The 25771-nt window shown below is 36.0% G+C and overlaps 1 protein-coding gene across 1 annotated transcript in view; it reads left to right on the forward strand.

Annotated features, from left to right (window-relative positions):
• The window catches only part of EYS (eyes shut homolog), a 1188193-nt gene that overhangs the window by 396209 nt on the left and 766213 nt on the right, over positions 1-25771 (forward strand). The window contains 1 exon segment of the mRNA XM_036415133.1: positions 25168-25339. Within this exon segment, the coding sequence (XP_036271026.1) occupies positions 25168-25339 (172 nt within the window).

Below are 25771 nucleotides of genomic sequence, written 5' to 3' on the forward strand. Positions count from 1 at the left end.
CATCTTAGAATCAAATAAATATAGTATATTTAGAATACAAAAGGGGCATAAACTAAAAGTCAAGAATGGATTATAATATTATAAAGAAATAACTAGGTGTTTTATAGAGAACAACTTACAATGTTAAGTCCCATAAAGTGTGAGCCTGAGTATGTCTGGTGACTAGATGGCTTAATGAAAGTCATTGAAAAATTAGGTGAAAGAGGCTAAAACTTTTTGAGGTGAAAGTCACCACAAACAATGACTAGAACCATGAGAGAAAGTTGGGAGGAGGTGGTACACCTGAATGCATAAATTTCCAAAGGAAAGTAATGTTAAATAGCTGTGTTAGAATAGAGGTCTGAAAGTAGGACAGGAACTCTGATAGCCCCTTTCTACTATTTATTTGAGTCTGTCCAAAAGAAAGAAAGAATGGCATCCTCTAGAACTGATTCCAAATGCTGGTGCCATCAGGAGAAAACCAAGCAGACTTATAAGAGGTTTTAGTTAGAATTTGTATGTGAGAGAAGGCTCAGTCCAAGGAAAAGTTTAAAGATTGGAAGAAAGACATTTCATGTGGGTAGGAGACAGATCCACATGCTCAGAAAAGGCTTAAATTCCAGTAATACCACAAAACTATTTTCTGGGAAGTATCTCCTTTAATTTAGTGTTCTTTGTAAAAATATTTTTGAGAAATGTTTCACTATTGGTTATTGAGCATTGCATTTATACCACCGTTCAACAGCAACAACAAAGTAAAAATTGTAAAAATGCATTGTTTCATTCTTATTCATTTCTCATAGTGGTGGATTTACTAAGATACTTTTTGAGAAAAAAAAATATCAGCAATCATCATACTATACACAAAATTACTACAAAACTAATCTATGGTGTTCTCTTGTTATATGAAGACCAAGGGGCACCTGTAGAATCAGCAAATACCCCGTTAGAAAACTTCAGTTTAGTAGAAATAAAGAAAAGAATGGCATGCCTGATTAACCTCTTGCATTTATTTGCCCTGGCCCTTTGCTGTCCCAGACCAGAGAAATGTGTCCTGGCCCTTAGGGAAATAATATTCTCCTCACAAATCTATTTATCTTTATGAAGGTTAGCTCAGTGTTAACTGTTAAAACAAACACTGTTAACACTAATGACTGTGTATTAGTTCTACTGATCGAGAGTAATAGATGCAAATTTTAATGATGCTTGCTGCCAAACATTGTTAAATGCTGACTTCTTGAAAGTTCCTCATTATTCCTAGAGTTTATGGAGAATTATTATTATTGCAATTTCTACCAGTGCCTTAATTTCCAGAAGTTTAACAGAGATTTAAGAGTATAGGTGGGTTTAAGAGGTTAATACTGAACCTTTTTTTTTTTGTAGTGTTGAACAATGTGGTGTTGCCATTTGTTTAACAGCTAACTCTCCAGAGAAAAAAATCAACTCCTAATTCATAGGTTTTGTTTGTTTGTTTGTTTGTTTGTTTTATTTTTTGTTTGATGGTTGGTTTTTTCTGGGCTCTAAGATGTACATATGACCACCATGGCTGATTTCAGGCTACCAATAATCTGATGTCAACTGGCTCACAAAACTAAAAATTTGGTAATTGGCTCTTATAGATGGTTGTCAACTGGAACTAGCATATTATTTCATATTGATGTGACATTAGTTAGTAGAATGAATCATGAATTTTGCAGTGAAATATATAGAAACTCATCTTACCTTTATCTTTCTCTAATCTTCAAGATTTGATGAGCAAAACTACCTTATTTTCTTCTGCTTCTCAATATCTACAATACTTCCTGGTAGCTCTGAGATATCTACAGGAAGGATGGTAGGAAGACAGATAACAAGGTGGCTTCGGTTACCACTAGAGACCCAGTGCGTGAAATTCGTGCATAGAGGGGGGCTCCCTTTAGCCCAGCCGGCACCCTCTCAAATCTGGGACCCCTCAGAGGATGTCCGACTGCCAGTTTAGGCCTAATTCCAGGGATCGGGCCTAAACCAGCAAACAGACATCCCTCTCACAATCTGGGACCACTGGATCCTAATTGCTCACCTGTCTGCCTGCTAGATTGCCCCTAACTGCCCACCCTGCCAGCCTGATCACTCCTAACTGCCACTGTCTGCTGTCCTGATTGTCCCTAACTGCCCTCCTCCCCCAGGGATGGCTTCCCCCAACTGCCCCACCCCCCCGCTGGCCTAGTTACCACTTACTGCCCCCCACTGCCAGCCTGGTCATCCCCAACTTACCTCCTCTGCCAGCCTCTTCACCCCAACTCCCCCCCTGGCCTGATCACTCACTACTGCCTTCCCTGCTGGCCTGGTTGTAACCAACTGCCCTCCCTCCCCCTGCTGGCCTGGTCACCCCCAACTGCCTACCTCTGTTGGCCTGATTGCCCCTAACTGCCCTCCCTGCCAGCCTGGTCTTTCCCAACTGCCGCCCCCCCATCAGCCTGGTCCCCCCCCAACTGCTCCCTCCCCCCTGCTGACCTGGTCACCCCTTACTGCGCCCCCCTCTCCCCAGCCAGCCTAGTTGCCCCACACAGCCTGCTATTTAGTTGTTTAGTTGTACCTCACTAACCCCCTGCTGGCCTGGTCACCCCACACAGGCTGCTATTTGGTTGTTACTGTTACTGTGACCATGTCCTGGAAATTTTGTATATTCCTCTGTTATTAGTATAGATTGTTACATTTGTTACAAAAAAAGGGGGAAAAATAAAGAAGAAATCAAGAAGTAATGTGACTTGAATATCAGTAGAGTGATAGAGTAATAGAGATTAATTTTTTAAATTTACTTTATCTCAACATACTCACTTTAATGACAATATTTGACTGTTCCAATATATGAGTTGTTCATAGAGTTTTTAAACGTGAACACATGGCAAAATGCCCCTCATGGGTTATGGATCTATTTCTTTTATTTTTTCATAGGCCTACATATTGTATTCTCAAGGAGAGCTGAGGATCTCATTCTTTTTATGTGCAGGGCAGAGCTACATAAAACACATCAGTGGCATTAAATTTTTATGTTCAAGGGTGATTAGGAAAACACATGCTGGAAGGAGTCTCCAAAGAAATTATTATTTACGTTGAAAAATACTGGTCGATATCAGTGCTGTCTAATAGACTATTCTGTGACGATGGGTATGTTCTGGTTTGAGCTGTACATTACAGTAGCCACTAGCTACATCTGGCTATTGATAAGTTGAAAGGAGACTAATGTGACTAAAGGAATGAATTTTAAATTATATTTACTTTTAATTAAACTTTAATAGCTGAATGTCCTATTACTGCAGAATTGGACAGCACATCTCTATCTAGGGGTGGGGGGGACCTAATTTAAATACACATGTGCATGTCAAGTATGAAAAACAAACAATTTAAGCAATTATTTAACATTGGCTACCAACTAAATTCTTTTTTTCTTACAATGTTTGATATCAGTTGCTGCATGATTCTATATCATATAGAGTTGATTTAATTTCTCAAAAGACAATAGGATTCTATGTTTTCCACTATAAATGAATACAAAATTTGAAGGCATTCTTTAGTTGGGAAGTCTCTTGCCATTTTATCCTTAGAAATCAATAATATTCTGAATATGAAGGAGTCAATAATGACCTCTAATAATCAAATGGTTCACATATGCAAACCAACCTAGTTATTCAAATGTAGAGAGGGAGAAATTCTCAGTCCATCTTTTATTACTTACTTTCATAGCAGTCTTACTTAAAATTGTAAAATATTCAGAAAGCAAAGACTGATAGTTACATCTTTATGATTCAATTTGTAATAGTTCATCTCATTGGACATGGTAGAAGATGGAAGACCAATAATATTAACATTTTTCTTACCCAATTCCTAGATAGTAAAATTAAATAGTATACTCTAACAAAAATATGTGTCCATTTTAGTACCATGCTAATTAATATTATAGCAACAATATGTAAAATAAATATAATTACAGATTTACAGATGAGGTGTAGAAAAATTAAGGTCATATAGAAAAGTTAATATCATATATTAAGTAGCAGAAACAATATTCTAACTCAGTTTTACTTGATATAATATCTGTGTTCAGAACCATAATTATGAAGTGTTACTCATAATACAGGTAACATTAATGTAAACTGTTTAGAGTGATCTTGATATAATATGATCATATTTCTTTTTTTCTTTTATTTATTTATTTTTTGTTTGTTTTTTTGAAGCAAAGCAAGTGAATTTATTAAGAATGCAGGTGACATAAAGCACAAGCAGGCAACACATCTAGCCCGAGTGTCCTTCCAGGTGGGGGTTCAAGAGTTTTATACTTCCCTCCCATAGGTTCCAAGATTCCCCTGCCACAGATTAGATTTCAAGGCATTTCTTTTACATTGTTATGGTTTTTTCCCAGAATTTATGAGAACATCTGGTGATATTATCTTGGCAAATCCCAAGATTAGTAACTTCTATATAATTATATTTCTAAATATGTGTGTGAGCACAAAAAGAATTTGCCACATACTTTAAACTCCTAAAGATGGTGAATCAAATACTCTGAAAAAATATTTTGAATGAGTAACTTATTACCAGTAATTTTTAAATGACAAGCTATTTTCGTTGTAAATTCTTACTATAAATGAACATTGCTATATATAGTATTAAAACCACAGCACATAAAACTTAAAAAACCAAGTAATTTTTTAAATATTTTTGCCATATTAAAATTAAAAAAAAACATTGTGTAACCAATTGGGTTTATAAAAATATGTGGGATTTGTAATTATTTAAGGAATAATTAAATATACATACCCAATCTAACTTTACAAAATGAAATAATGGGTTTTCATTGAACTTATAGTGAACTACTCAAGCAAAAATTAATAATATTATTGCATTGTATCAATGCAGCTGAAATAGAGATCTAGAAAGCATAGAAAAAATGTTTTAAATCACAAGCTGTTAATCATCAAGAATAATGACAAAACTTTTGTTATGAACAGAATATATATTGGTAAGATCTATGAAGAAAGTAAAATGAATCCTACTACATTAAATTGTGTGTATATGTATGTATACTATATATACACACATATATAATAAATTTCTCTACATTGTTTTTTAATATTGATGTTCTTCAGTACAGATTATAATTTCCCATGGAGCTTAGAGTTTACATGTAAAGTGAAAAGTATTTTAATATAGGTAGATAGTCAATACTAACCAACTCAAACATTAAAGAAAATATTGTAAGTTTAAGGAAATAAAATGAATGAATTCAAATGATTCATAGAAAATCTCAAAAAAGATGAGTGATGCCAATTCTTATAGAATTTACTTAGTAAATTAAATACAAATAAATTATATTTGAGGTACATTTCAAATAACAGCTCTGTGTGTATGTGTGGAGAGACAGACTTATTAGATAATATTCCACATTGTTACATATCATTTATTCTTGCAAAAAAGATTTAAATTATTTTTCAAATAAAAAATAGGGCCTAATGACAGAAATTTTGCTCTGTCTGCAAGCCTGCAGATTATCTTAGTTTCATTTAACTAGTACCAGCACCTTTAAGTAAATGAATATATCGAGAACTATTCATCACTAGAAAAGCTATTAATACAAGCTTTGGGACTTAGAATTTCAAAAACAAGAAATTAATGTAAAAAGCTTGGCAGATGCACCAAGCATTGCATTTGACAGAAAGTTATCCTACTTTCTGTTCTGATAAGTCAGTTCTAAATCTTTGTCTCCATCAATCTGAGATTTATTTTGATATCAATTGAATGAGGAATGGAAACCAAGTCTTTTGTCATTAGCTTCCCAGATTTTCTTTTGACCATTTTAGAAGAGTTAAATCATCATGGCTTTATGTTTTATCTTCCTCTTTAATAACTGATATGATGTGATGTGGAGTCACATAACATGTGATGTTGAAAAATAGGATTCAACAGCTATTTCACTGAGAAGACCAGATTTCTGGTTCCAAAGAATGTGCTATCTAAGTGCCTTTCTTTGTTGCAAAATAAAACAGGTAAATGTACCAGAAACAAATGGAAAACCACTTCCAGGTTAAAAAAATAAAAAGAGAGAGAGAGCTGAAGCCGGTTTGGCTCAGTGGATAGAGTGTAGGCCTGCGTACTGGAAGGTCCCGGGTTTGGTTCCGGTCAAGGCCATGTACCTTGGTTGTGGGCACATCCCCAGTGCGGGGGAGAGGGGGGAGGCAGTTGATTGATGATTCTCTCTCATCAGTGTTTCTAGCTCTCTATACCTCTCTCTTCCTCTCTGAAAAAACCAATAAAACATATTAAAAAAAGAAAAGAAGAGAGAATGATTGAATTTTAAGGTTGTTGTAAAAAGAACTGTTAGGTTAAGCCTACAATTATTGGTACAAGTAAATATATTGCTAAACAAACAAAAAAAATAGTCTTGAGAAATGTAATTATGTTATTTTAAATATATAATAGTATATGACAAAATAAAATTTTAGAAAATACAATGGAGTTTCATTAAAAACTTGTGAGATATGAAGGGAGAAAGTTAAAGAACGGTGCTTAATAAAAGCTCTACACTTGATTTCTATATTTCTTAAATTAGAATTACAATTATATCAATATTCAACTGGTTTAATGAGAATAAAGTTTAAGATAATTATTGTTGTGTGACAGAATTAACAATTAAGTTTTTGAATTATTAGATCATTCAGAAATCTTCACTTGTGTTTGGTACAAAGATAAATATTGGTTATTTGCCTTTGAAGGAGTACAAAGAGGGATTGGCAAAAATAGGTTTACAGTTGTGAATACATAAAACAGTTTATTCTTATATTTATTATTATTATTATTATTACTATTACTATTACTATTATTATTAACCTATATATTCCCACCTTGTAGATTTTTTAAAAATCTGAATAGCAAATATAAGAGAGAAAGAGAGGGGAGGAAGGAGGGACAGAGAGAAAAGGGAGGAGGGAGGAAGAGGAGAGGAGAGGAAAGAGGCAGTAGAGAGAGAGAGAGAAAAGGGAGGAGGAAGGAAGAGGAGAGGAGAGGAAAGAGGCAGTAAAAAAAATAAAGAAAGGCTGTCAGTTGTAGGAATAGATATCATAAATCTTAAACAAGCATAAATGACTTTAAATTGGCCTCTTAAAAAACAAAAACAAAGTCTGCTGGAGAAGATGAAAAACAAAATCTCAAGCTATGCTACATTTACAAAACACATATAAAACTAAATGGCACAGGAACACTAAAAATAAGACTGAGCAACAATACATCAATAAATTTTTGAACTAATGCAAGTGCAATATTGCTATTGGAAATCAGTGTGGTTCTTTGAAAACAAATTGGTTATATATAAAGGACATGAAAAATGTTCATTATATTTTTTTAATTGAAAATTTTAACCCATCAAAATATTTTTCTCATTAAAAAGCCACATAAGTGGATGTAGAAATAGGGAACTTACAGAAAAAATAAAAAAGCAAAGATTGCAAAATACCTATTACCATAAGTAAACAGTAACAGTTGTACAGTGCTAAAGCATCATTTGGAAAACATATAATATCTATTTTTTTATAATTAGTTTTATGCAGTACCTAGTATTTGGTCACCTGAATTTTTAATTAGCAATAATATGTGTGTGTGTTTTTTAATTTCCCCATGTTATTAAGTTTACACACCATAGATTTATTAGCTGCCTAAAGTTCTATCACAAGGATATAGTATAATTTATCTCAATAATAGATATCTGTATATTTTACAATTTGCCACAATCTCCCTGGTGGCAGCCATTTCTGTTAGAATTTATGTATCTTCTATAATTGCAATTTTGTAGCCTGAAGCAGAGGCCTGGGACAGCCAGGGTATGCGGAAAGCTTGGCTTCCTCCATCGCCCAGGGCAACCCTAGCCTCCTGCTCCTCCAACTCGTGGCTGCTGACATTTCTGTTAGAATTTACCTCCTATAATTGAAACTTTGTACCCTTGAATGGAAGCCTGGGCCCACCAGGATGTGTGAAAATCTTGGCTTCCTCCATTGCCAGAGAAATTCAAGCCTCTCTCCTGCTCTCTGTGTCTGCAGCCATCTTAGCTGGGGTTAATTTGCATACTCAATCTAATTGGCTGGTGGGCATGGCTGATGGGCAAGGCTTGTTGGTATAGTGGAGTGGTGGTTAATTTGCATATTACTTTTTTATTGGGTAGGATATCAGTGGTTCTCAACCTTTCTAATGCCATAGGTTGAGAACTGCTGCTGTAGAGCCTAAGACCATCGAAAAAGACAGATATTTACATTACAATTCATTAATAGTAGCAAAATTACAGTTATGAAGTATTTTAGACAATAATTTTATGGTTTGGGGTCACCACAACATGAGGAACTATATTAAAAGGTTGAAGCATTAGAAAGGATGAAAACTACTGCTCTGTAACATATTGAGGAAGAGTCTTTACCACACCTCAACTCCACAAACAATTTCCTGGGTTGCCTTTCCCTATCCCCATGTTCTACTTTTCTAACATCCTGATCAACCTCAAATAATAGTCAGGAAAGTCCTTTTCCAGCAGTGTGATGGCGCCAGATGGTACTGGCTCCTGAGTGCTGAACATTAAATTTTTATAAATTCTGTGAGCTGATTGACATAATTTTGGTACATTGAAATCAAAAGAGATTGGGATAATTTGCACAAGGGGGATTAGATAATGTTATAAATAATACATTCCCTACTATTCTTTTTCTTCTGATTGTCAGTTGTTAAACAATTACCAGCACGCCACTGTATCTTTATACCTTTAAACTCTTTTGATTCCTACCTAACGACATTAGTTCACTCATTTTAAGTTAGAATATATCACTTTGAAGTTTTCTTTCATGACTAATTGATATAAGACAAAGTCATGCAACAGCACAACTGTGCCACTATATTTTGTGGATAGCATCAACTTGATAGTTTGGTTAAAGGGTAAATCAAATGAACACATGAAACTTAATTATAAATCATAAAAATTCAATAAAGAAGGAAAGTTCTATGATTATCTCTTAACATTTCATTTTAACTAGATTTTAAGATCCAATCTTTTAGAACTTATTCTAGTTTTTAAAAACACCATTTCAGAAATAATGGTCTGTTTACCACACTATTAATTGATGTGCAGTTCATAAGCCATTGCTTTACTTTTTGTATAAATAAAATGGTTATGATCCTCATTTAAGGATTAAAATAAGCACTTCAGATAAAGCTCTCTTAATGTTGAGATATTAAATTTGAAAGCATTGAATTCAAAGGACATTTATAACCATAGATGTTTAGTGCTATGATGAACTAAGTTTAAAGTGTGCTTTCTGCTTAAGTAAATTGTGGAATTAAGGATATATAGAACAATAGAAATGGTATGGATTATAACATGTTTTTTCTCATGCAACTTATTAAGAAAGACCTCCAAATTGTAGAAGCTGTAAGTCCTCTAGCTCTCATCAAAACCATTTATTTTATAATCGTCTTGGCTCACAGGTTAGGGTGAGGGACTGGTCGGTTTGCCTAGTCTTCCAGTAATGAGTTCTCTCTCTCTCTCTCTCTCTCTCTCTCTCTCTCTCTCTCTCTCTCTCTCTCTCTCTCGTCTTTTTTTTTTTTTTACTACTTCTTATTTTATTTTTTATCATAGTATGATTCAGCACTATTTTGCATTAGTTTCATGTGTAGGCACAGGGGCTAGACATTCATAGATGTTATAATGTATTCCCTCCAATAATTCAAGTGATCATCTGGTACCATAAGTAATTATTACAATATTAGTTACTCTATTCCCTGTGCTATAATTTATACTTCTGTGACTATTCTGTGATTACCAATTAGTACTTCTTAATCTCATTACATATTTCAACCTGTTCCCCAACACCCTTCCCTCTGGCCTTTGTCAATTTGTTCTTTGTATCAATGTCTGTTTCAATTTTGTTTCTTTCTTTTATTCTTTAGATTATATATATAAATGATTTCATATGGTATTTATATTTCTTTACTAGCTGATTTCATTAGGCATAATACTCTCTAGTTCCATCTATTCTGTTGCAAATGGTAAAATGTAATTTATTTTTATCACCAAGTAATATTCCACCACTTTTTTTATTCCCTCACCTATTGATTGGCATTTGGGTTGCTTCCATATCTTCTCTATCTGTAATAATAAAAGTGTAATATGCCAATTATACCCAATGTCCTTCCAAATGAAGCTGGGGCTGCGGCCTCAGGATGGAGGCAGCCACCGCAGCTGCAAAGGCCTATTCTTGCACTAATTTCATGCATCAGGCCTCTAGTTATAAATAACTCTGCAAATGAACATTGGGGTGCATATGTTCTTTTTAAATTAATGTTTTGGGTCCTATAGAGTTGTAATTTCTGATCATAAGGCAGTTCATTTTTAATTTTTTAAAGAACTTTTACACTGTTTTCCATAGTGGTTGCAACAATCTGCATTCCCACCAGTAGTGTACTCTTTCTCCACATCCTTGCTAACACTTGCTTTTTGTTGATATATTGTTGATAGCCATTCTGAAAAGTGTGAGATGATATACTATACGGATTTAATTTTAATTTCTCTACTGATTAGTGATATTAAGCTTTTTTGGTCCATTTTGGAAAAGTATCTCCTCAGGTCCTATGCTCATTTTTCAATTGAGTAGTTTCTTTGTTTGCTTATTTTATGATGTACTTTGTGGGTTTTTGGGGGGTGTTTTTGGTGTTTAAGTTTTTTATAAATTTTGGATATTAACTCATCAGATTTATGTATCTTTGCTGAATATTTTATTCCATTCAGTGGTGGGTTGTTTTTTTTTCATTGTGTTGATAGTTTTCCTTGCTGTGCAAAACTTTTCAGTTTTAAATAGCCTTTTTTTTTGTTTTGTTTAGTCTCCCTTCCCTGAGGAAATATGTCAGAAAAAAAAATTGCTAATAGAAATCTCAGATTTTACTGCCTGTGTTTTTTTTGTTTTGTTTTTCCTAGGAGTTCAATGGTTTTGAGTCTTACATTTAAGTATTTAATACCATTTTTATTTATTCTTATTTACAGTGTAAGAAAATAATCAAGTTTCTTCTTTTTTTTGCATATATTCGTTCAATTTTCCCAACCCTATTTACCAACCCCATTTTTACTGTATTTATCTCATTGTGTTTTCTCTCTTCCACTGTCAAACATTAATTGGCCACAAAGCATGGTTTTATCTCTGAACTTTCTATTTAGTTCCATTAATCTATGTCTGTTTTCATGCCAGTGGCATGCTGTTTTAATTATTATAGTCTTGTAGATAGTATAGCTTGAAATCAGATAATATGAAACCTTTAACTTGGTCTTTTTTTTTCCCAATATTGTTGTCACTGTTTAAGTTCTTTTGTGTTTCCATTCAAATTTTTGGATGATTTATTCTAGTTCTGTAAAAAACACTATTGGCACTTTAGATTGCTTTGGTTAGTATGGACATTTTAATCATGTTAATTCTTCCTATCAAAAAACTTGATATATGCTCCCATTTATTAGTATCTCTGTGCTTGTTCCATTGACTCTCTGAACCTAAATCCATCTTTATGTCAGAATGTGTCTGCGCATAACTTGAAGTTAGGGAGTAAACAAAACCTTTAAATTTTATCAAGACCCTGGATTCAGGGCCCATTGAAGTGAAGAATAAAAACTGTCAACTTTTCATTGATATCCTTAGTAAAGTTCTTGGTGGAGTTGCTAGAAATGAGAGAAACATATATTGCAAAATGTCACACATTTTGTCCAGAGCCTCAGCACTCCGCAAACTGCCTTCATTTTTATCTTCCAGCCATATGTAATAAAAGCCTATATAATATGCTACGTGTCAGGTTGACCACTCGGTCATTCAACCAATCAAAGCATAATAGGCTAATGATATGCTAAGGCCGCTCAACTGCTTGCTATGATGTGCACTGATCACCAGGGGGAAGATGCTCCAACCAGTAGGTCAGCTTGCTGCTGGGGTCTGGCCACTTCAGACTGAGCAAGATGGGCCGGACAAACCCTGGAGCCCTCCTGTGGCTTCCTCCCATGTTGGCCAATTCCTGCATCCTTCCCAAGCCCCAATCATGCATCAGTGGGGTTTTCCTCAGCCTGGCCAGCACCCTCTCACAATCCAGGACCCATTGGGAGATGTCTGAGAGCTGGTTTTGGCCTGATCCTGAAGGCCAGGCCAAGGGAGCACACTGGTGCATAAATTCATGCACTGGGCCTCTAGTTATTAAATAAAATTTCCAGGATTTAAGATGTATTTTCCCTACCTAGAAATACAACTTGAACTACAAAGACTGGTTCTTTTCTGATTGTTACCAAATACAAAAGTTACAGTTTAGTGAGTTTCAAAAGTTTAACCTCATATGTTATAAAAATGTGTTTGTTATATTTATGGTTGATTTGATATAAGCAGACCTAATATTTCTATGCCACATGTCACTTCTTATTTGCTGGGGCTGAAGTCTGAACAATCGCAGATGGCAGTCAGGAAAGGCTAGCCACACCTAATGATTAGTTACAAGGGTATTTCAATATTTTGACACCCATCACGAAACTGCATTGACTGTCAGTTTAGCTTATCTAAAATAAAATTGTTTTCTATTCAAATTTTAATCATATTAAAATATTCTTTGTTATTCTCATTAAATAAAAATGCAAGTAGCCTAAAATTAACTTCTTTTAAAAAATTACCACTCTAAGTTTTTTTATTATTATTTGGTAATATTTGGTGTTGTCTACTGAACTACTTTTCTTTGGCATGTAAAGATTTTTATATACATAAAAGATGAAAGTATTATGATACTGAAGTAGAATGAATAAGGTATTTATAATTATAAACAAAGTATTGTATGCAGTTATTTTCATAAAAATTAAGCCATAAAATTCATCTTAATTATCTCATTTCTGAGATTTAAGAGTTAGAAGTTGGAGTTCAACAGTCTGATTGCTGGAAGTCAACAACATACTCCAACTGTATGTAGGAGTATCTGAAGCACTCATTTGAGCTTGGCTAGAACAGTCTTTTCTACAATGTGTCCTTAGAAGTATTTACAAGATTCTATGTGCAGGCATATTTAATCTCCACAGTATTCCCAGTAATATTGTGATTGATATGTCTGTCCTTTTTCTAACAACATTGGACAAAGATTTACCAATGGCATGTCCCAGTAAATCTCGATGCCAGATGTTTTGTTCCTTGCCCCATTTTATAACAGCATCCTACATCATTCTAATGATCAGCATCAGTAACTCCTGTAAAGATAATTACTTCTTTCCTTGCCTGATTGCCTCTTGCCACAAAGAGACCAAAGTGACTAGGTAGAAGCCATAGAATTCAAAAAGAGATTATTTTGGTGTGCCCATATGCAAGACTTTCTTCTGTTGGAATAGGAACCCCAGGATCTTTAAGTCCATGGACCTATATTTTCAGGAATGCAAAGTACAATTCCCCAATGTTCAAAGATAAAGTACCTGGTTACACTCTTCCTTTTATTCCTTGGTTTCCAATTTCATGGATTATTGCTTTGGAATATAAATGATAGGTAAAAAAAAATAGTGGAGTGGCTGGACTTTCATTAGCAGCAGCAGATGTGGGTAAACCAGAGATGTGCTCCTGGAAATGTATACAAACTATCTGTACATCTTCCAATAAGGCCACTACATAGATATGTTAATCCACAGTATAAAGCAGGCGTCTTCAAACTACGGCCCACGGGCCACATGCAGCCCGCAGAGGAGTCTGATCCGGCCCGCCAGGTTTTTTGGGCAGTGAGCGCAGCAGAGGTGTTACAGTAGAAATTAGTAGTTCATATAGTCCGGCCCTCCAGCTCTCTGAGGGACCGTGATCTGGCCCCCACTTTAAAAAGTTTGAGGACCCCTGGAGAAGAATTTAAAGTTTAGATGGTTGGAAATTATGTTTTTGTTGCATTTATTTTTTTGGTTAGTTTTCATTTCTAGAAAATAATAGTGGTTTTCCATCTATCTATTATTCAACCTTAGTAAGGTATAATTGACAAAACTGTAAGATATTTAAAGCTTATAATGTGTTGATATCATATATGAATTACAAAAAATTTTCTCCAATCTAGTCAATTAACACATGCTTCACCTCAGAATTTGTATTTTATTTTGGGATGTATATGAGAACATTGAAGTTCTCTTAACAATGTCTAATACAGTATTAGCAAGTAGAGTTACCACTTGATACATTACTAGTGGCCCGGTGCATGAAATTCATGCACATTAAAAGGGGATTAATTAGAGGAAATAATTTAATATAGCTATTTGCCCTTTCTCTATAATAAAAGTGTCAAAGATGAAAGAAAATTAGTAAAATGTATATGAAAACCTTCTTCCTGTCAGAGGCTGGGGCTAACTACAATACATGACCCAGAATCATGTCCCTGCCCACATGTGCCTCAAAATTGCATGAGACCCAGACCCAGCCATCTCCCCCACATTGGACTAGATTCAGATCCGGTCAGTCCCACCCTTGTCAAGCCCTGCCAGGCAGGGGTCATAGATCCAGGTCCCCTGGCCTGGCACCAGGATGGGGGTGGCGGCTTGAGGTCCCCTGTCAAGCCCCACTGGCAGGGGAGTGCAGCCTCAGGTCCACCATCAAGTCCTGCTGGCCAGGGTTTGCAGCCTGAGTTCCTCTGACCCAGCACTAGAGGTACACCTTCAGGTCCCCTGTCAAGCCTCAGGTGGGGAGCATGGCCTGAAGTCCCCTGTCAAGCCCCACCTGGTTGGGGGGGGGGGGCATGGTCCAAGATCCCCTGGCCTCGTGCTGGGGGAGGAGGAACATCTTGAGGTCCCCTAGCCCAGCACCAGGAAAGAAAGTGCACATTGAGGTCCTCCATCAAGCCCCACAAGGCAGGGACAAGTCTCAGGTCCCCTGGCCTGGTGCCAGAACAGGGGGCACAGCCTCAGGTCCCCCAGTCTGATACCAGGGTGGGGGGCACAGCCTGAGGTCCCCTTTCAAGTCCTGCTGGGTGGAGAACACTGCCTGAGGTCTCTGTCATGACCCATGAGGGTGGGGGAGGGCATAGTCTCAGATCCCTGCTGATTGCTTGTTAAGGCTCCTTATGGGAACTTGGCTTCAGCTGTGGGTGTAGCCATCTTTGTGATCGAGTGATGGACAATTAGCATATTCCCTCTTTATTAGATAGGATAATCCCAGACCTTATTCACTTTACAGCTGAAAGTTTGTATGGTTCTAACAACCTCTCTACATTTCCCCGCCTCCAGAGTCCTTGGCAACCATGTTTGTTCTCTCTGTTTCTATAAGTTTGACCTGCTTTTCTTTTTTAGATTCCTCATAAAAATGATACTTACTGCACAGTATTTGTCTTTCTCTGTGTGATTCAGTCTGCTTAGTTCAATGCCCCCAAGGTCCATGTTTTCACAAACAACAGTACTCCTTTCTTCCTATTAGTGATTATGTGTAGGAGATATTTAAAACCAAAGTCTGTCACTCCCCACATGTTTATTTATTTTTAAGTTACAGAAACTTCTGTGTTTGGTAAAAAAAAAAAAAAAAAAAAAAAAAAAAGTACAGGTTTCATTAAATAATTCCCCTTGACTGCACAGACAAGATAAGCCTTTCAGAGGGCCACACACCTCAGGGGACTCACCTCATTCCAGATTCTGATTCTCACCATTGCAAGGACTGACAGTTTCTCCAGATTTTCAAGAAATGTTTGTTCTTGCATTAGAAGGGACAGAGACTTCTGAAGAAAACCAAAACCAAAAATGTGTGTAAATTCAAATATAAACACAGATTTAACAATAATTTATTTAACAAAGATTTGAATCCAAGATGCATTGAACTAGACAGTCAAAATCCATGCCCTCATGGAACTGAGTTTGTAATGGGGAAGACAGACAAAAAGACAAAGATAATTGAGTACATTTCACCAAATGCTAGCAGAAAATTACTTGCAATGATGGTAAAAACACGAAACAAAATAATTGTAGATGAGGAAACTACATAATGTTCTTCATAGTGGCTGTACCAGTCTGCATTCCCACCAGCAGTGCACGAGGGTTCTTTTTTCTTCGCATCCTCACCAGCACTTGTCTTTTGTTGATTGTTGATGACAGCCATTCTGACAGGTGTGAGATGATACCTCATTGTCGTTTTTATTTGTATCTCTCTGATGATTAGTGACTTTGAGCATGTTTTCATATGTCTCTTGGCCTGCTGTATGGTATGTCCTCTTTCGAAAAGTATCTATTTAGGTCCTTTGCCCATTTTTTTGATTGGATTATTTATCTCCCTTTTGTTAAGTTGTATGAGTTCCCTGTAAATGTTGGAGATTAAACCCTCATCACAGATAACATTGGCAAATATGTTCTCCCATATGGGATTTCTTGTTGTTTTCTTGATGATTTCTACCATTTGACAAGTGATCCCACTTCTAGGAATATATCCCAAGAAACTAGAAACACCAATGAGAAAGGATATATGCACCCCTAATTTCATAGCAGCACAATTTATAATGGCTAAGATCTGAAAACAGCCTAAGTGTTCATCAGCTAGATGAGTGAATTAAAAAACTGTGGTACATCTACCAGGGGTCCTCAAGCTTTTTAAAGTGGGGGCCAGATCACGGACCCTCAGAGAGCTGGAGGGCTGGACTATATGAACTACTAATTCCTACTGTAACACCTCGGCTGCGCTCACTGCCCAAAAAACCTGGCGGGCCAGATCAGACTCCTCTGCGGGCCACATGTGGCCCACGGGCCGCAGTTTGAAGACGCCTGAATACAATGGAATTATACACTGCTGTGAAAAGGAAGGAACTCCTGCCATTTGCAACAGCATGGATGGACCTAGAAAGCATTATGCTAAGTGAAATACTAAGTCATTTAGAGAAAGGTAAATATCACATGATCTTACTCATTTGTGAAATATAATGAACATAAACTGATAAACAAAAACAGATCCAGAGATAGATAAGCATTGATCAGACTGTCAAAGTTCAGGGGGAAGGAAGGGCAGGGGAGGGGGAAGAGGGAGAAATCAACCAAAGGCCTGGTATGCATGCATATAAGCATAATCAACGGATACAGACATCAGAGGGGTGAGGGCACAAGCTGGGGTGTGGGGAGCAATGAGGGGATAAGGACACCTTATGTAATACCTTAGTCAATAAAGAAAAAACTGTAAAAAAAATAAATCATTGTAGATGAGGAAGGGGATGCCACTTTTAAACAGCGTGATCTAATAGGCCTCACTGAGAAAATTATAGTTTAATGAATACCTGAGAAAATGAAAGAGTGAACTATGTAAATATCTGGGAAAAGAATGTCATAGAAAGAGAAACAACCTTTTTGAGGAAACACAAGGTCAATGTAACTATAGCAGAGTAGTCAAGATGAAGTTAAAAAGGTGGGGGGGGGGGGAAAGAGAGAGAGACCTTACTTGTGCTGAAGAAGGATTATGTTGAAAATGAAAAGATAATGGTTTACAGGGACCAAAATGTTCTGATCAGCTAATCATTATATTTTTAGTCTCTCTGGAGGTTACTTAGGAATAAAATTATAACCACAATTTAACTAATGAATAAAACATTAGGAAAAATTCCTAAGGTAATATTGATGATATTTTCTGTAGCTAACTGAGACATGCTTGCCCTCTATGGAGAGAACATTTTAACAGTATAATGTTAAGTCTCCTCTCTCAAATGGGACTGTATACATCCTGTCCAATGCTCTTTTACTATTTTACCTCAGTCCCCATACTTCTGTGTTAAATGGACCATCTCTGTTTTTGTTTGTTTGTTTGTTTGTTTGTTTGTTTGTTTTTTAACTGAAATAGATATATAAGCACTTTTCACTCATCCTCTTAATTAAAATAATGATGGTCTGGAAACAATCACCTATTTATTTATTTATTTTTAAATATTTTTATTGATTTTTAGAGAGGAAGGGAGAGAGATAGAGAGTTAGAAACCTCGATGAGAGAGAGTCATCGATCAGCTGCCTCCTGCACACCCCCCACTGGGGATGTGCTTGCAACCAAGGTACATGCCCTTGACCGGAATCAAACCCGGGACCCTTCAGTTCGCAGGCTGAAGCTCTATCCACTGAGCCAAACCGGTGTTGGCAACAATCACCTATTTAATATATTGTAGTTGTGATATTTTATCAGGAATCTGATACTCACCAAATGCTAAATATGTATCCAGCCATGGACTAGTTGTTTTAAATGCATGGTTTTAATTTATCATCTTAATAAACCTAAGATGGACTAATAAATAACACTTATTTACAAATGAGAAGATTAAGAAATTAATGTGTCTACACTAAATATTGCTGTTGTCACAAATATTTGCCCTTTCGTAGTAGAGTAAAGGGAATGAGAACCCTCATTCCCACAGCATTTGTGTAAGGCTTGGACAGGTAACCTGGATGGCAAATGAAATGTTGGTGGGTGATAACATTGGCAGATATGTTCTCCCATAAAGTGGGCTTTCTTGTTGTTTTGTTGATGGTTTCTTTTGCTGTACAGAAGCTTTTTATTTTGATGTAGTCTCATTTGTTTATTTTCTCTTTCATTTCCATTGCCCTAGGATCTGTATCAGTGAAGATATTGCTTCAGCATGTTTGAGATTTTGCTGCCTATGGATTCCTCTAATATATATACATATACATATATGTATATATATGTATATATATATATATATATATATATATATATATATATATTATTGAATTTTTACAGAGAGTTAGAAACATCGATGAGAGATAATCATAGATCAGCTGCCTCTTGCACACCCCCTACTGGGGATGTGCCTGCAACCAAGGTACATACGCTTGATCGAGGTTGAACCTGGGACCTTTCAGACCTCAGGCCAACACTCTATCCACTGAGCCAAACTGGTTTTGGCTCCTCTAATATTTTCATGGTTTCCCATCTTTTGTTTAAGTACTTCATCCATTTTGAGTTTATTTTTATGTATGGTGTAAGTTGGTGGTCTAGTTATTTTTATGTATGGTGTAAGTTGGTGGTCTAGTTTCATTTTTCTGCATGTATCTGTACAATTTCCCCAACTCCATTTATTGAAGAGACTATCTTGATTCCATTGTATGTTCTTGCTTCCTTTGTCAAATATTAACTGAGCTTAGTGGTTTGGGTTGATTTCCAGGTTCTCTATGCTATTCCATTGGTCTATTCCACTGTTCTTGTGCCAGTACCAGGCAGTTTTAAGAACAGTGGCTTTGTAATACAGCTTGATATCTGGTATTGAGATCCTTCCTACTTTGTTCTTATTTCTCAGGATTGTTGCAAATATTCTGTTTTTTTTGTTTTGTTTTGTTTTGTTTTTAATTCCAGATGATTTTTTTGTAGATTTTGTTTTAGGCTTTGAAATATACCATTTGTATTTTAATGGGGATTGCATTGAATCTATAGATTGCTTTGGGTAGTATGGACATTTTAATGATGTTAATTCTACCAATCCATGAACAGGGTAATTTCCAACATTTACAGGGAACTCATACAACTTAACAAAAGGAAGATAAACAACTCAAGCAAAAAATGGGCAACACATCTACTAGTAAATACTTTTCAAAAGAGGACATAAGGCAGGCCAAGAGATAAATGAAAACATGCTCAAAGTCAATAATCATCTGAGAGATGCAAATTAAAATGACAATGAGGCACCATCTCACTCCTGTCAGAATGGCTATCATCAACAAATGACAAGTTCTGGATGAGGATGCAGAGAAAAAGGAACCCTTGTGCATTGCTGGGAATGCAGATTGGTGCAGCCACTGTGGAGAACAGTATGCAGTTTCCTCAAAAAAACTAAAAATGGAACCCTATTTGACCCAGTAATTCCATTTCTAGGAATATATCCCAAGAAAGTAGAAACACCAATCAGACAGGATATATGCACCCCTATGTTCATAGCAACACAATTCACTATAGCTAAGATTTGGAAACAGCCTACGGTAAGTGCCCATCAGCAGATGAGTGAATAAAAAAAAACAAAAACAAAACAAAAAAAAAAACCTGTGGTACATCTACAGTGGAATACTATGCTGCTATAAACATGAAGAAACTCCTAACATTTAAAACATCATGGATGGACCTGGAGAGCATTATGCTAAGTGAAATAAGCCAGTCAGAGAAAGATAAATATCACATGATCTTACTCATTTGTGGGATATAATGAACAATATAAACTGATGAACAAAAACAAATCCAGAGGCAGAGAAGTATTGATCAGACCATCAAACCTCAGAGGGAAGGTAGAAGAGGGTGAGGAAAGGGGGAGAGATCAACAAAAGGACTTGTATGCATGAATATGGACACAGCCTAAGCAATGGACACAGACGCCAGGGGTAAGGGCATGAGTGGGGATGTGGGGGAGTAATGGAGGGGATAGAGACACATACATAATACCTTAGTCAATAAAGAAAAAAATGTTGGTGGGAGATTTAAGCACAGTGCATGTTTCCCAAGTGCCTCTTTTTCCTTTTCAGCAATGATGACAGTGTCCCAGGTAGAAGACATTCCATTAGCCTGGGTACCAGGTTCTTTCTTTCTTTCTTTCTTTCTTTCTTTCTTTCTTTCTTTCTTTCTTTCTTTCTTTCTTTCTTTCTTTCTTTCTTTCTCTCTTTCCTTCTTTCTCTCTCTCTCTCTCTCTCTCTCTCTCTCTCTCTCTCTCTCTCTCTCTCTTTCTTTCTTTCTTTCTTTCTTTCTTTTTTCTTTTTCACCTAGTCTAAGATATTATGCTTGTTTAAACTATATCCTAAACCTAAATCTTGATGGGCCTCGGAAATACCACTGCAGATTTGACTAATATTTACTAGCTGTGACAAGTTGTGCCTCATTTTTTTTTTTATTCCATAAAGTGGGAAAAGTAATTTCCATGCCAGAAAATTATAATAAAGTTTGATTTATACAACATGTTCAATAGTACTGGGCACATAATAAGGTCTCCAAATATCAACTATTATTAATACTATTATTATAATATTTTTATTGTAAGAAGTGTATTTGTTTATAAATTTATTTTTATTTTCTTCTAGTTTATTTATAACTATAAGCATTGTAATAGTGTTCTTTTATAAGCTTATCTTTATTTCCAACTAGATTTTATATTCTTGGCTACAAGAGCCATGCTTTGCTCTTGTAACTGTTAAAAGATAAAGTGAAGCATATTACAAATTATAAAAGTTTATTTGAGCAAACAACTATTTGAAATGGGCCACATTCAATGTAGTAGATAGTTCCGAGGGAGCTGTATAAAATGATGACCCTCAGAACCTAAAGACTGCAGGAATAAGTTATTTCAAACAAAAAAAGGGAGTTGATTATTCCAGGTAAAGGCAAAGCTAGTTTCATTGTGCTTTGCTGTATTGTACTTCTCAGATATCATCTTTGTTTGCTTTTACAAATTGAGGGTTTGTGGCCACCCTGCAATGAGCAAATAAATGGGCACCATGTTCCCAGCACATCTTTCTCACTTCATGTCTCTGTGTTCCATTTTGGTAATTCTGGCAATATTTCAAAGTTTTTCATTATTTGTTATGGTCATCTGTGATCAGTGACCTTTGATGTTACTATTGTAATTATTTGGGGAACCATGAACTGCACCCATATGAGACAATGACCCTAGGTATACATGTTCTGACTGCTTCACTGATCACCTGTTCTCCCATCTCTCATACTTTCCTTGGACTTTCCTATTTCCTGAGACACAGCACCTCTGAAATTAGGCCAATTAGTAACCCTCAGTGGCTGCTCAGTATTCACATGAAAGGAAGAGTCACACATCTCCCACTTTAATCAAAAACTAGAAATGATGAGGTGAGAAGACCTGTGGAAACCAAGATATGTTAAAAGCTAGGCATCCTGCACCAAGTTGTGAATCCAAAAGAAAAGTTTTTGAAGGAAATTAAAAGTACTAGTCTGGTGAACACATGAATGATAAGAAAGCCAAACATTCTTATTGCTGATATGGAAAAAGTTTTAGTGGTCTGGATTGTCAATCCAGCAACAAAATTTCCTTTAACCAAAGCCTAATCAGGAGAAATACCATAATTCTCCAGTTATATGGAGGGTGAAAGAGGTGAGAAAACTGCAGAAGAAAATGTGATGTTAGCAGAGGTTGGTTTAAGAGGATTAAAGAAAGAGAAATAAAGAAGCCATTTCCAAACATAAAAGTACAAGGCAAACTTGATATAGAAGCTGGAGCGAGTTATCCAGAAATCTGGGTGAAATGATTAATGAAGGTGGCTACATCAAACATCAGAGTTTCAGTGTAGATGAATTGGTTTTCTATTGGAAAATGATACCATCTGGGACTTTCATAGCTAGATAGGAGAAGACAATGCCTAGCTTCCAAGTACAGGCTGACTTTCATGTTAGAGGCTAATGGAGCTTGTTATTTCAAATGGAAGCCAAAGCTTATTTGTCACACTGAAAATCCTAGGGCCCTTAAGAATTATTGTAAATCTACTTTCCCCATGTTCTACAAATGGAACAATGAAGACTAGATGACAGCAATACAGTATGATTTACTGAATATTTTAAGCCCACTGTTGAGATATACTACTCTGAAAAAAAAGTCTTATAAAATATTACTGCTCATTGACAATGCACCTGGTTATCCAAGAGCTCTGAAGAGGATGCACAACAAAATGTATGTCATTTTGATGCTTGCTAACACCACATCCATTTGGAGTAATTTCAATTTCAAGTCCTATTATTAAAGAAATACTTTTTGTGAGACTATAGATGCCATAGATGGTGATTTCTCTGATGGATCCGAGCAGAGTAAATTGAAATCCTTGTGGAAAGGATTCACCATTGTAGATGCTGTTAAAAACATTCCTGAGTCATGGGAAGAGGGAAAATATCAATATTAACAGGAGTTTGGTGGAAGTTGGTCCAATCTTCACAGATGATGTTAAGTGGTTTAAGACTTCAGCAGAGGAAGGAACTGAAGTGGTGGCAGGAATGGCAAGAGCACCAGGATTAGAAGTGAACCCTGCGAGGTGACTGGGTTGCTTCTGCAGTCTCATGATGAGGGTGAGGATACACTCCTGTTAATGGGTGAGGAGCTTCTTCTTATAGATGAGCAAAGAAAACTGTTTCCTGATTGAGATGGTCGAGATGCTGTGAGGATAATAAAATAACAAGATTTAGAATATTGCATCCACTTAGTTGAAACTGTGGCATGGTTTGAAAGAATTGATCCAATTTGGGGGTCAGGGGAAAGTTCTCATGAGTTAAATGCTATCAAACATCCATCACATTGTACTGAGAAATTGTTCATGAAAGGTAGAATCAATCAATGTGACAAACTTCATTGTTGTCTTATTTTAAGAAATTGCCATAGCCACCCCAACCTTCAGCAACCACCACCCTGATCAGTCAGCAATCATCAACATTGAGGCTAGACTCTTCACTGTCAAAAAGATTATGACTTGCTGAAGGCTCAAATGATAGTTAACATTTTTTTTTTTTTAGCAATGAAGTATTTTTTAAATATATTTTATTGATTTTCTACAGAGAGGAAGGGAGAGAGCTAGAGAGCTAGAAACATAGATGAGAGAGAAACATCGACCATCTGCCTCTTGCACACCCCTACTGGGGATGTGCCCGCAACCAAGGTACATGTCCTTGACCGGAATCGAACCTGGGACCCTTCTGTCCGCAGACCGACTCTCTACCACTGAGCCAAACCAGTTTTTGCAGCAATGAAGTATTTTTAATTATGTATGTGCATTGCTATTTTTTAGACATAATTATATTGCACACTTAACAGATTACAGTATAATGTAACTATAGCTTATACATGCACAGGGAAACCAGAAAATGTGTGTGACTCACTTTATTGCTGTGGTCTGAAATAAGCCCACAGTGTCTCTCAGGTATGCCTATACTTTCCCTCAGGGGATGGCATCTGCCTATCAGATAGATTACATAACTAGTGCTGTTTGGCTATTTCTGATTGATTGGCTTAAGATTCCATTACTGGGAGAGCTAAAACTGTAATTAAGTGTCAGTTTGGTGACATGAGGCTTAGCATAAGTCACTCCATTTGGGGCCTGTTGTCATGCTTTTAACAGTGCACATTGTACTACTCAGCATAACAACTTGTGCACATATAGTAGTTGCAAAATAGTCCATTTAAACTAATGATTAGAAGTACAAGTTACAGAGAACATGATTTGAATCCTTATCTGCTGCAATGGCCTATGTGATCTGGAAGAATGATTGACACTCTCCAAACCCTTGCTTACTCAATAGTGGTTTAAAGTTAATATCTCTCTTCATGTTTGATGAGCATTAATTAAAATAATGTGTGTACAGCCTTCAGCACAGAACCTGGCATACCAGTAATGGTAGTTTTTGTTAGTAGATGCTCAGTACAGATGGACACAATGAATAAAGGGATTAATCTAAACATTTTATAATAATTCTCTACTTTTTCCTAATATCTGCAGCATGTGAAACCTAAAACACAGTCTACCTTTCCATTAAACTTTGCTTATGTTTTTTTCTCTAGATGTTTTCTATCTATAAAAATTGTCTCTCTGAAATGTTTCTGGATTAACACGTTGTTCTTTCTCTCTTTTGTGGAACTTTTTCATGTACTTATACTTGAGCACAGAGGTAGTGCAAGGTAGGTGTTTAATAAATATTCAAAACTTGGCCTTTGAAAACACCAGGTATTTTGCCAAAGTTAGATTACATTTACTAGTAGAAATCTCAGATAGTGCATTAATAGACTCATCAGGGCCAAATTTTGAAAACTTCTAACCCTTAATTCCTGTAGGTAATAAATTATTTTCAAGAATTATTACCAAAAAATGTAGAAATTAATATTTATAGTGATAACTTAATATAATTCATTACTTCACTAATATTCACAATAAAGAACTCATACTGGAAAACAATCTTTTAAGTAGATTAAGCTGGTGATTTATTTTTCTCATTTACATTAAATTAGTAGTCTGAGTGTTCATATATAAACACATATCTAACCTTAGGAGTGTATTTATTTCTCTGTTTGCTTGCTTGTTTGTTTTGCTACAATATGTCAAATTATCTTCACAGGAAGGGAGCCTTGATTTCTTGGTGACATTTATCATGATGAACAAACTTTTGTGTTTTGCTTATAAATAGGCTCATGTTTTGTTTTGTTTTTTCTATGTAGGCATCACTTGTGAAGTAAATATAGATGAATGTCTATCAAAACCCTGTCTCCATGATGGAGCTTGTATTGATGGCATCAATCATTATACCTGTGACTGCAAGAGTGGCTTTTCCAGAACACACTGTGAAACAAATGCAAATGATTGCTTCTCAAATCCTTGTCTGCAGGGAAGGTAGCTACTTTTGTTTTTCTATTATTAAATCTCAGAGAGTATATTTAACTCACAATACTTAAGACTTAATGTCAAGGGAAAGTTGATAAAGTTAATTTTAATTATGCTCCTTCATAAAACTAGAGCTAAGTACAGTTAAGATGACAGATGCTGCCTGTTCTACTTAATGCAATGCACTGATATATTTTCTCTGCCCTTCTTTTATTTCTACACATTAGCATAAATTTCAATAAATGCAGATTAATTGGGCTTTAATATACTTAAAGGTAACTGCTCGCAGTAATAGAAGCAGCAGGTAGGATGAGAAGACATTCTGTTATTTGCTCTATGGAGGGATAATACCACACACTCAGTATTTAATATGTTCCTAAGTAAACTGGTTCTTCCATCCCTATGTGCATGTAAGCTATTTTGTGGATTTCTTTATGGAAT

The sequence above is a fragment of the Pipistrellus kuhlii genome, unplaced genomic scaffold, assembly GCF_014108245.1.
Source record: "Pipistrellus kuhlii isolate mPipKuh1 unplaced genomic scaffold, mPipKuh1.p scaffold_m20_p_5, whole genome shotgun sequence".
Classification (NCBI taxonomy): domain Eukaryota; kingdom Metazoa; phylum Chordata; class Mammalia; order Chiroptera; family Vespertilionidae; genus Pipistrellus; species Pipistrellus kuhlii.